Raw genomic sequence first — 12,924 nt, 5'->3', positions numbered from 1 at the left:
CTTAAAAATCCACGTGAAAAATGATGTGTACAATCCCACCTCTCAGTTCAGACGCAGAAGGGAAACCCCAGGTGATTTTTGCCCCCTGCAGGTGTAAGAAATCCTTTCCCAGCGTGTTTATTTGACACGATTCACACCGAGAGCGCGGCTGGAAGCGCCGCCCCAACTCCCCAAACTCCTCCCGTGCACTGAAGGCTCCATCTAGTGTCACACAGGAATATTCCTGGGGAGAAAAAATTAAAAAGGGAGGAAAGGCGGGAGAAAGCCACTTGATAATTGCCAAGGGGTTTTAAGCTGCCTGGCAAAAAAAAAAAAAAAAAAAAAAAAAAAAAAAAAAAAAAAAAAAAAAAAAATATCCTACAGTGCTTTATTGTCCAAAGCAGGTGAAGAGCAGCTCTTCCATCCTGGCTTTGGAAAAGGGAGGGACAGGACACTTGGAGTGGTTTCCCAGAGGCAGGGATGGATGGGATTTTGGGCATTAATTGTTCCCTGGCAAGGTGGGCAGGGGCTGGGATGGAATTCCCAGATTTGCCCCTGGATCCCTGGCAGTGCCCAGGGTTGGACATTAGGATTGGAGCACCTGGGACAGTGGGAGGTGTCCCTGTCCCACTGGGTGGGATTTGGGGTCCCTTCAACCCAGACCAGTCTGGGATTCTCTGATGGCTCACGTGTGACCCATGAATTCCGTGATCACCCCCAGATCTGCCCTGTGACCAGCACTGGAGCCAAATCCAAGAGGAATCTGTGCAGAGCTCGGGGTGCAGGGCTGGCCCCCGGCAGTGCCAGGCTCAGCTGAGGGGTCAGAAATGCCGGGAGCATTCCCAGTTTAACCCAAACCTTATCCCATTATCCCTGGGCAGCATTCCCAGTCCTGTTATCCTCTTGTCCCACTATCCCGGGGCAGCATTCCCAGTCCTGTTATCCCATTGTCCCACTATCCCGTTATCCTGGGGCGTCAACCCCAGTCTTATTATCCCGTGATCCCATTATCACTGGGCAGCATTCCCAGTCCCGTTATCCCTCTATTCCATTATCCCATTGTCCCGGGACAGCATTCCCAGCCCTGTTATCCTCTATTCTGTTATCCCGGGACAGCATTCCCAGCCCCGTTATTATCCCACTATCCCAGGGCAGCATTCCCAGTCCCATTATCCCTCTATCCCATTATCCCGGGACAGCATTCCTACCCCCGTTATCCCTCCATCCCATTATCCTTCTATCCCATTATCCCAGGACAGCATTCCCAGCCCCGTTATCCCTCCATCCCGTTATCCCTCCATCCCTCGCTCCGCGGTGTGCAGCGCCGCTCCGTGGCCATCCCCGGTACTGCCGCCGGTAGGAAAATCCCGGAATTGAGTTTTCCCTCAAATCCCCGGGACCGAGTTTTTTTCCCTCAAATCCCGGAATTGAGTTTTCCCCCAAACCCCGAACTCCCCCCGTCCCTGCCCCTCTCCCGCAGGATTCACCGGGAGCAGAGCTCCCAGCTCCAGCTCAGCCCGTGGATGTGATTTTGGATCTGTTGGGTGAAGTTATTTCATGTATTTAGTAGCACACACGGTTTAATCACTGACTGCTCCTCTCTTCATCATCCTCAGGAACAGTTTGAGGTTTTTTTTTTGTTTCTAAAATCCCAACATTAAATTGCAGGGAAAAACATAATCCAGCTGAAATTGGGACAAGCAAGGGAAATATTGCAAAATAAGGAGGGAAATACAAAGGAGGATGGAAGTGCAGCCACAAAACTTTCCTCTCAGGGAACAACTCCTTCCCAATATCCAACGGTGGAATAAATAAAAATACAAATTGTCAGGAATCACCTGTTATTCCCTGCTGCTCTGTTGTCTATAAATCCATTACCAGGACTCCATAAACCCCAAATAAATTCCACTACACTGAATTCTGAAGGAAAACTAAATAGCATTTGGTATTTAGTATTTAATTAAAGCTTCTTACTCCTGATTTCACCACAGGGATGCTACATTTTGCTGTAATAAATGATTTTTTTCCTACTGACAGCTACCTGAATGCATTTGCAATTCACTTAAGAGGATTAATTAAGGCTTGTTTTCATGACAAGGATTTTTTTTTTTTTTTTTTAGAGCAATTAAAATCAGGTTTAAAGTTATAACATGTATTAGATAGCAATTACTCAAACTAATCCTAGAAAATTAAATATCCATCCTCAGGAATCCTCTAACACATGAAGGATCTGCAGCCAAAGTTTCCCAGGTTGGGATGAACTTAACACCAGGTTTGGTTTAAATTCTAAGACTTGGATTAGATTTAGAATTTGGGGAAAAAAAGCCCCAAATTTGCACACCTGGGAAAGTCAGTCCTGCCCCTCCTAACCAGGAGAGATTTCTCCAAGGATTTTGTCACTTGGAATTCACCCAGAGCCAGGCACTGAAACAAGGATTGAACCCAAATTAAAGAAATTAAATCCCCTGCACTGAGGATCCCTGCAGGAAACTTCTCCCTGAAGGATCCTTGAGGATTCACCAGCACTTCCAAAACCCCTTAAACATTCTCCAAACTCCTTAAACATTCCCCAAATCCCTCAAACATTCTCTAAACCCTTCAAACCTTCCCCAAACCATTCCCAAAATCCCTCAAACCTTCCCCAAAACCCCTCAAACATTCCCCAAAATTCCTCAAACCATTCCCAAAATCCCTCAAGCCTTCCCCAAACCTCTCAAACATTCCCCCAAAATCCCTTAAACCTTCCCCCCAGCCCTTCAAAACTTCCCCAAACCATTCCCAAAACCCCTAAAACCTTCCCCAAACCCCTCAAACCTTCCCCAAAATCCCTTAAACATCCCCAAACCCCTCAAACATCCCCCAAACCCCCAGGTCCATGACTGAGAACCCCAAATTAGCAATTACTGCTCCCACTTAATGAGTTTGAGGAACTCCCTAAAGCTGTGCTGGGTGAAGGATCCCAAAGTGGTTTTTCTCTTCATTAGACATGGAAACAATTAATGGGGGCAGAAAAAAAAAAAAAAAAAAAAAAAAAAAGATAATAATAATAATAAATATTCCCCAAATGAGGGCTGAGTCCCAAAAAAATCAAGTTCCAATTTCACCTTCAGTAATTCTGGGATGGGCAGAAAACATGAAATAATGAAACAATGAAAAAAATGAAAAAATTAAACAATGAAATAAATAATGAAACACCAACACCCCAAATCCTGGAGCTCTGAATTTTAATTGACCTTTTTGCATCTCCAGTGAGACCCCTTTTCATACAGCTGAAATACAGAGAATATTTCTATTTATTTCCTGTCTCTTTTCCCTCCTGCTGCTCCCCTGGGCTGAAGTTGTTTCTCCAAGTTTTTTCCAGGGATTTCTCTTCCCATCCCCATCAATTCTCCCCTTTCAGCACAGGCAGCAATTCCCCACTTTCCTTCAGCTCCTGAAAGACAGAAATCCAGCAATTATGGAATTTTTTATAAAGTATGTAAATTCTGATTTGGGTGTATTTAGTAAAAAAAAAGACAAAATATTTCATTGGGAAAACTCTGCTTGGATCTTGGGTTTTCTCACAGGTGAATTCCAGAAACATTCCAGGCATCCCCAAAACTTCCAACACTTTCCAAAGAAAAAAGAGAAAAAGAAAAAAGAAAAAAGAAAAAAGAAAAAAGAAAAAAGAAAGAAGAAAAAAGAAAAAAGAAAAAAGAAAAAAGAAAAAAGAAAAAAGAAAAAAGAAAAAAGAAAAAAAGAAAAAAAGAAAAAAAGAAAAAAGAAAAAAAGAATCTATATACTTTAAGTAAAATTAATCTAAATAAAATTCATCTATATAAATAGAATTAATCTATATAATTTAAGTAATGTTCATCTACATAATCTATCGAATTTAAGTAAAAATATTCTATATAAACAAAATTATTAGTGATATAATTTTATATAAAAAATAAATAAATAATTTATATAATACTCAAAGCAATCCCTACACTTGTTAAATAAAAATTTATACACTTTAAGTAAAATTAATCTAAATAAGTAAAATTAATCTAAATAAGTAAAATTAATCTATATAATTGAAGCAAATTAATTTCTCCAAAGAGAATTAATCTATATAATTTAAGTGAAACTAATCTTTGTAAATAATATTAATCTCTAAAAATAAAATTCCTCTATGTAATTGAAGCAATCCTCATACTTCTTAAATAAATCAAACAAATCTAATTTCAGCAGTACCAGGATTTTTTAGAATGAAAAATATTATTTATTAGATATTAGAACAGAATACTGGAGTATTTTTATATATAGAATATATGGAATATTAGGGTATTTATTGATTTAGAATGAAATTGAATTTATTGATTGAGGAGTCCCAACATTAAATGAATTAAATTATTAACTGATTTAATTAAATGTATTAAATTATTAAACCAATAAATGGGATTTCTTGATTGAGGAGCCCCAGTGTGAGGAACTGGCTCTGAACCAGCCAGGCAGGAGGGTCTGGGAACTCTGGGGCTGCTCCAACAACTCCAATAAAATTTCTTTTATCCCAGCAATGTTTTCTGGGAAAAAAAAGTGAAAAACCGACTTTTTGCTTACCTTGACAATGTCCAGCCCCCCCACCAGCTCCCCCCTGACATAGAGCTGGGGGTAGGTGGGCCAGTTGGAGAAGGATTTCAGCCCCTGGCGCACCTGAAAAAGCCAAACTGGAATTATTTGGGATTTTTAGGGAATTTTTTGGGAATTTTTTGGGAATTCCAGCTCTGGGAAAGGCAGCAGGGAAATGAATCCACAGGAAAGGGAAGGTTCTGTTACCTCCTCATCCTCCAGGATGTCAAAGGTCTCATAATCCACACTGGGAAAAGAGAAAAAATTATATTATTTATATAGGTTATAATATTATATATTATATACAATATTATTTATTTATATATATAGAAAATCTTGAAAATCACTCAAAATAAACCCCTTACTAATCTTGAAATAACCCTCAAAAAATCTCAAAATAACCCTTCAAAAATCTCAAAAAGCCCTTCAAAAAATCACAAAAAACCCCATTAAATTCTCAGAAAACCTTTCAACTGCTTTAAATCCTTTAAAAACAAAACAATTTCCATTTAGGGAACAATTCCACTCCTATTTTCTGCTTTATTTTCCATAAATACAAAACAAATTAAATAAATTAAATCTATAAAATGCAGTTTTTAACCCATTACCTACCCAGTGTTATTCATGATTTCTAGGATTTGCTTGCTGAAGCCACATTTTGCCATCTGAAATATAAAATATAAAATTAAATCTCTCTGATTTTTTTAATCCATTAAATTCCAGCCACACCACAGCAATTCCCAAATTTTTTTTTTTTTTGCTGTCCCCTAATCTCTTTCCCATCCTTTATCTCCTGATTTTTATGGATTTATGGAATAAATCTGCTTTATTTGGAAGCATCACTGCCTTGATTCTCCATGATAAGAAACTATAATAAACAAGAACTTGTTCTATTTATCATCATTATATTGTAATTAAATTATAATTAATTGTAATGAATTAATAATTAATATCCACTGCCAACTCTTCACATAAGCACAAAAAAGCAATTTTTAGATATTAACAGGTATTACAGATTTCTATTATCTATTAATTTCTAATTGATTTCTAATATCTATTAATAGATATTAATAGAAATATCTAATATTTAGATAACACTAATAGAAATATCAAATATTTATATAATATTCAGCCACAATAAAAAGAAGTTTTTATTCTGTTCTCTGATTTCTAGAAGCACCAAATAAAAATATAAAGAACTTTGCTGAATAGAAGTTGAATAAAGTTGAATAAAGTACTTATTGAATTAAGGAAGAACTAAATAAAAATTCAATATTTTCTGAATATTGACCTCACGTTACCTGTTTGTTTCCCTTCATAAAGAGCATCACAGGAGCTTTGTTTATCAAGGATTTAAGCCTACAAAAAAAAATAAAATAAAATATCTTGGTTATCACCCCAAAGAAAATGCAGAAATTCAAAGTGAAATTGAAGAATTTCCAAGAATTCCACACTTGGAGAGAATCCCATTCCCAGCTCCAAAAATGTTGAATTTCTCATCAAACTCCTTTATAAGTACAAGAATGGTTCTTATAATACTTAACATAATTAACATAATATAATCACATTATTAACATAATTAACAGAATAATTCTATTATTTATTGTAATATAATTATTAAAAAAAAGTCAAAAATTGCTATAATTATAATTCTAACACAATTACATCATTTCTTACACTAGTTAACAAAATTAGCATAATTACATTATTTCTTGTAATTATAAGAAAAAAGTCACACATTTTTATAGTTATAACATTATATTATTTATTATACTAACATAAGTAATGTAACTATTGTATTATTTATTGTAATGTAATTATAAGGAAAAATCAAATATTGTTATAAGAATATTTTATAATATTTAACATAATTTAATATAACATACATATATTATTAAACATAGTTTAACATATTTAAACATCAATAATTATAATATTAACATCAATAATTATATTATTAATATAAATAATTATATTATTTCTTACAATATAAGAAAAAAACCTTCCAAAATTTGTTACAATTCCCCCACCTGTCCTCCAGCTTCTGGGCCTTGGGGCAGATTGTGTCCAGCTCTCCTGAGGCCTCCAATTCCTGGGGAAAATTGGGGAGAAAAAGCAAAAAATGAGGTGGAAAAGCAAAATATGAGGTGGGAAAGCACAAAGTGAGGTGGGGAAAGCACAAAATGAGGTGGGAAAGCCCAAAAAAGGCGTTTTTGGCAAGGCAGGAAGGTGAGCAAATGGGATTTTGCACCTTGATGATGTCCAGGCCCCCGATGAGCTCCCCCCCCACGTAGAGCTGGGGGTAGGTGGGCCAGTTGGAGAAGGATTTGAGTCCCTGCCGAACTTCTTCATCTGAGAAAATGTCAAAGCTGCTGAAGGCCACGCCGTGCTTGCTCAGGATCTCCACCATCTGCTTGCTGAAGCCTAAAAATCCAAATTAAATGGAGTTTCAACAAAGCTCTGCCCACCTGAGTCACACTAAATGGCATTTTCTCCACAGCAAGCTCTAAACATATAAACAAATAAACAAAATAAATGTATAAGCAAGTAAACATTTAAGCAAATTAAAGTGTGTAAGCAAATAAACCATATAAGGAAATGTGTTGGGTTGATGTGGCCAGAAATGTGAATTCTGTCCCATCTGTTACCCCAGCTGGGCAGTGCCCCTGATCTCCTGGCACACATTATCTGCTCATGGGCCATCTTTAAACCAGCTGGGCAATCATCTTTATCTTCCCACAGCCCATCCTCCCTCCAGGAGATATCTCCTGTTCATGGCCAGTGAGTCCCAGGGCATGGCTGATAAAATTCCATCACCCCATGGGAGATGCTCCAGCCAGGGGAGGAGCCAAGCCTTTCCTACCCAGATAAAAACTGACATTTGGGACACCAAGGAACCTTCTTCCCACTGGATTCCAGAGGAAAACCAGACCTTTGCACATCATCCCTGGAGCTTCAGAGGAAACTGCACCTTCTCCAGGAGCACTGCTCCAGCTGAACCACATCTGCCCCTGCAGGAGGATGCAGCCACCATTGAATGGGACTGTGCCAACACCCTGACTGACTGACGGGTGTCAGCTTGGATTCTGACTCTGGCAGGGCTGGGATTGTTCTGTGTAATACTGCATTTCTATTTTAATTTTCCTAGTAAGGAACTGTTATTCCTAATTCGCCTGAGAGCCTCTTAATTACAAAATTATAATAATAATTTGGAGGGAGGGGGTTTCCATTCTCCATTTCAAATAGGAGCTGCTTTATTGGCAGACACCTCTCCTTAAACCAGCACAAGCCCTTTCACATCAACACTTCCACGAGCAGTTTGGGTGAGCACAGCACTGTGGGGACACCCCCCCAAAACAGAAATCCACGAGCTGCTCACCACAGCGGGGCTCCTTGGGAGAGCCCTTCATGAAGAGCATGCAGGGGGCAGCGCTGACGAGCCTCCTGAGGCGGGCGTGCAGCTGCTCCTGGGCGCAGCCGGCAGCGCCGGGCGCGGGGGCGCTGCCCATGTGCCGCTGCACCTTCTGCGTCAGCTCGGGCGCGTGCGCCCCGTCCAGCCTGTCCACCTTCTGAGAGTCCTGCAGGGGAGAACACAGCCCTCAGGGCAGGACACAGCAAAACACAGCCCTCAGAGCAGGACACAGCAAAGAACACAGCCCTCAGGGCAGGACACAGCAAAAACACAGCCCTCAGGGCAGGACACAGCAAAAACACAGCCCTCAGAGCAGGACAGAGCAAAAACACAGCCCTCAGTGCTGCAGGGGGAGAACACAGCCCTCAGAGCAGGACACACCAACCTTCAGTGCAGGTACAGAGCAAATAACACAGCCCTCAGTGCAGTACAGAGCAAGTAACACAGCCCTCAGAGCAGGACACAGCAAAAACACAGCCCTCAGTGCTGCAGGGAGAGAACACATCCCTCAGTGCAGGACACAGCAAAAACACAGCCCTCAGTGCAGTACAGAGCAAAAACACAGCCCTCAGAGCAGGACAGAGCAAAAACACAGCCCTCAGTGCAGCACAGAGCAAAAACACAGCCCTCAGAGCAGGACACAGCAACCTTCAGTGCAGGACAGAGCAAAAACACAGCCCTCAGTGCTGCAGGGAGAGAACACACACAGCCCTCAGTGCAGCACAGAGCATACAACACAGCCCTCAGTGCAGTACAGAGCAACCTTCAATGCAGTACAGAGCAAATAACACAGCCCTAATCCAGAATGGACCAAAAACACAGCCTTCAGTGCAGTATGGACCAACAAACACAGCCTTCAGTGCAGCATGGAGCAAAGACACAGCCCTCAATCCAGCATGGAGCAAAAACACAGCCCTCAATCCAGAATGGAGCAAAAATCACAATGGACCAAAAAAAAACACAGCCTTCAATCCAGCATGGACTTAAAAATACAGCCCTCAGTCCAGCATGGAGCAAACAACATAATGGATCACATAACACAGCCCTAAAACCACAGCAAACCCACCCAGCTAAGCCCAGCTTTGCAGGGAGGGGCTGTATGCTGCTGGTAATGATGCCTTAGGGATTTTAGCTTTTCTGTTTTTCTGTTTTTCTCCTGCACTGCATCAGTGCATAACTCTGAACTCCATATGAAGTGTTAGCTAACTCTCCTCACATTTTGGTCAGACAAAAACCATTCCTCTAGGCCTGAAACTCAAGGACACCCTCCAGCCTCAGCCCCTGAAAAGTACAAACTAAAAGGAATTCTGGGGGAGCAAACTGGGGGAATATGGCTTCATCACCTGAGGCTGTAACTGCAGCATAAACCTGACACATAAATGGAACAAACTTTTAATTGTCTGAAAAATTCCTGATCTTTGTCCATGCTGGGTGTAGCCTCTAAGGCTTCTGACTGCCCAAGGTGGATCTGCTGAAGGCCTTGAATAAATCCCCACTTTATTCTCTTAACCTTGTCCAGCCTCTGTTCTAGGGAGCCACTTCAAGGCATCAGTAACAGCAGCAAATCTGCCTCTAGAATGATGTATTAAAGAAAATATTGCCCATTTTATCACCACAGGCAAATAGCACCCAAACAAAATTGTTGTTCCTATTATTACCATATTTAATTGGGTTTTTCCCCAGCTACAACACAAAGAAACACTGCTGGAAGTTTTTTGACCCAAGTACAACAACTAAAATAAAATCTAAGTATGAATCCTGAAGCACTTAAGGAAGTCCTGGAATATTCCATATAAAGTGCAAAAACCATTTCTATCTCCATGTTTAGGTTCCACTGGATAGACTTCAATCAGTTACAGAGGTGTTTCCTCACTGAGAAAGCTCCTAAGGTTCAGGTGGAGTATTACAAAAGTGTAAGTATTAAGAGTCCACATGGATTCCATTTTCTTTTAAATCCATTTTCTCTGACATTCATTTCTTCTCAAATCCATTTCCTCTTACCTTAAAGAACAAGAATGTTGGAACAGAACTAATTCCATATTTTTCAGACACTTCAGGCACAGCCTCAGCTTCCAGCTAAAAACCAAAGCAAAAGAAAAAACACCCGGATTATTTTCATAATCTTCTTTAAAGTCTCACTGTGAGTGTCAATCCTGGAATGCTCTCCCTGGCATTTTATATATTTAAACAGGATCTGCTGCTGAAGTTTGTGAGACATTTGCATTTAAATGAGACTCCCTGGGCTGCCTGGCACCCACTGAACCTCCACGGTGTCAAAACAGGTTCAAAGGTTTTTATTTTGTGGCACATTTCAGAAGATGCCCTGAGGCTGTGAATAAAATCTTTGGTGCACTCCTGACCTGGTAAATTCTCAATCCTGTGCAGCTCCTGCTATATTGGAATGCATAAATCACTGCCCCCAGTTATGGCACCATCCCAGAGGTGCTTTTGTGCCCCTCTGGGGGGCTCTACATCACCCCTGACATCTGCAGCCTCCTGCAAACTGTGGAGGAGAAAACCCACAGTGTCAACTTGGTTTTTAACTCCTGCAAGGCTGCTGAGTGCCCAGCCTGGGTTACTGCTCCCCCTTCCATCATGTAGGGATTTGCTATGAGAATTTCTCTTGACTGGCTCACATTCTGAGCTGCTCCAGCCACACAGGCTCTTAATGAACCCACTAATTAGACAGGCAAAGCAGGAGCATCAAAACTGAGCCCCAGCCTCCTCCTGCAAATCACATCTGGATGGATTTAGGGTCCCCTCCCACCAAAGCATTCCAGGATTCCCTGTCTCAGCCCATCCCTGACAGCAGCAGCACCTCTGGGATTACCCTGGATGGATTTAGGGTCCCCTCCCACCAAAGCATTCCAGGATTCCCTGTTTGAGCCTATCCTTTAGAGCAGCAGCACCTCTGTGATTACCCTGGATGGATTTAGGGTCCCCTCCCACCAAAGCATTCCAGGATTCCCTGTTTGAGCCTATCCCTTAGAGCAGCAGCACCTCTGGGATTACCCTGGAAGGATTTAGGGTCCCTTCCCACCAAAGCATTCCGGGATTCCCTGTCCCTGACAGCAGCACCTCTGGGATAACAGAGGTGGAAATCTGAAATGTGAGCCCATACAGGCACTCAGGAGGAACCTGCCCCTTTTCTGGACCATTCCCCTGCCCCAGGAGCTCACCTGCACAAAGGTGACCTGGCTGTGCTCCCGTGCCAGCGCTGCCATCACCTCGTTCATCTGCGCGCACTGCGGAGCCCACGGCGCCCAGAAATGCACCACCACCAGGGACCTGGGGACAGACAGACAGACAGACACACTGCAGGGACAGACTGCACTCTGGGACAGACACGCTGCTGGGACAGGCAGACACACTGCTGGGGACAGACACACTGCAGGGACAGACTGCACTCTGGGACAGACACACTGCAGGGACAGACACACTGCTGGGACAGACACACTGCTGGGACAGACACACACACTGCTGGGACAGACTGCACTCTGGGACAGACACACTGCAGGGACAGACAGACGCACTGCTGGGACAGACAGACGCACTGCTGGGACAGACAGACGCACTGCTGGGACAGACACACACACTGCTGGGACAGACACACACTGCTGGGACAGACACTGCTGGGACAGACAGACACACTGCTGGGACAGACAGACACACTGCTGGGACAGACACACTGCTGGGGACAAACTGGATTTTCCAATGACATTCTAGAAAATTCTGGCAGAAAAACAACAGAACCACTTTTCTTTTCCCTCAGTTTAAGTCTGTGCCCACAGCAGGACACACCTGGGCACAGGGACATCTCAGGACAGGCAGAGGACAAACCACAACAGGATTATTTCATCCTCATCCCACCAGAGCCTGGTCCCTCCTCACCAGCATGCAGCTACAATACACTCATTTTTATCTTCAGGAAAAACATATTTTAAAATCATTTGTACTATGAGTTTTTGGAGTTGTTTTGGTTTTTCGATTATTTTTTTTAATTCATTCACAGAGCAATTCAAATTTTGCACCTGAACTGCTCTCTGAGCACTTCAAATTCACCTTAAAAAAAGGCAATTGAAAACATTAAGAAAGATAAAAATAAAGACTTAGCAAAATGAAACACTTCAGTAATTCTAAACAAAGTGTTCCCTGCATTCAGCCAAGGTTACAAAAAAGGCTCCACTATTAAACAGGGCAGGGACAAAGAAGTTATGACAAATTCCAAATTTTCTCTTTAAATATCAAGATTTACACTTCTGCTACAACACAAACTTACTGATAACTCAATGCAAGAAATGTTAATTTTTTGAAACAAGAAATCCTATGAAATTAACATGTAATTATTAATGCTGTTTCCAAAGGAAGCAGAGTTATCAGAATTATCAACTCATCTTGTGTCCAAGAACATGGATAAAATAATCAATCCCTTTGGAGAGAAAACAGAATGATGTTCTGTGACAAAGGCAATGAAAATTTACTGGTGGGTTTTTTAAATAACCTTAAAACATTGTGTTTGCATCTGAAGCCATTTTCACTTGGGCACATGAGTTTCTTCTGTAATGTCTCTACAAAATAATCCAGGAGGACAATTCCAGCAGGGAAAGAGGAAGTCCTGCAGCAAGTTTGGAAGAAATTCTGTTCCTTTTTCCCAGAACCATCATTTACCAGCATTTCCTTCTGCTGTCTTTAAGAAGTGGTGCTGGTTTTCCACCACAATTTAATCACCTGTAAATCTAGAATTACAGAGGTGGTTACTGCAGCTCTTCCCTCCCAAAAATAAAACTGGAATAAACCACTGGGATTGTTCCAGGACAGGATGGATGGAACTGGGAGCACCTGGGACAGTGAGGGTGTCCCTGGATGGGCAGTCAGGTCCCAAACCAGGCTGGGATTGCAGGAAAAGCAAAACCTTGTCATTAATTATTAGAGCACAAAAC

General features: G+C 41.6%; 1 protein-coding gene across 2 annotated transcripts in view; it reads right to left on the bottom strand.

Annotated features, from left to right (window-relative positions):
• GLRX3 (glutaredoxin 3) overlaps window positions 1-12,924 on the bottom strand; it is a 339,780-nt gene that overhangs the window by 324,530 nt on the left and 2,326 nt on the right. The window contains exons 2-11 of one of the 2 annotated variants that reach the window (XM_056494284.1): window positions 11,164-11,272; window positions 9,986-10,060; window positions 7,952-8,150; window positions 6,824-6,996; window positions 6,603-6,664; window positions 5,874-5,931; window positions 5,185-5,237; window positions 4,780-4,819; window positions 4,564-4,656; window positions 3,324-3,412 (exon numbers count right to left, since the gene is read on the bottom strand). In XM_056494284.1, the coding sequence (XP_056350259.1) occupies window positions 3,362-3,412; window positions 4,564-4,656; window positions 4,780-4,819; window positions 5,185-5,237; window positions 5,874-5,931; window positions 6,603-6,664; window positions 6,824-6,996; window positions 7,952-8,150; window positions 9,986-10,060; window positions 11,164-11,272 (913 nt within the window). In that variant the 3' untranslated portion in view covers window positions 3,324-3,361. Of the gene's footprint in view, window positions 1-3,186; window positions 3,413-4,563; window positions 4,657-4,779; window positions 4,820-5,184; window positions 5,238-5,873; window positions 5,932-6,602; window positions 6,665-6,823; window positions 6,997-7,951; window positions 8,151-9,985; window positions 10,061-11,163; window positions 11,273-12,924 lie in introns of those variants that run through there. The other variant, XM_056494283.1, reaches the window with a different exon arrangement.

The sequence above is a fragment of the Oenanthe melanoleuca genome, chromosome 6, assembly GCF_029582105.1.
Source record: "Oenanthe melanoleuca isolate GR-GAL-2019-014 chromosome 6, OMel1.0, whole genome shotgun sequence".
In the NCBI taxonomy this organism is placed as follows: domain Eukaryota; kingdom Metazoa; phylum Chordata; class Aves; order Passeriformes; family Muscicapidae; genus Oenanthe; species Oenanthe melanoleuca.
This window is presented reverse-complemented; position numbering and strand designations above follow the sequence as displayed.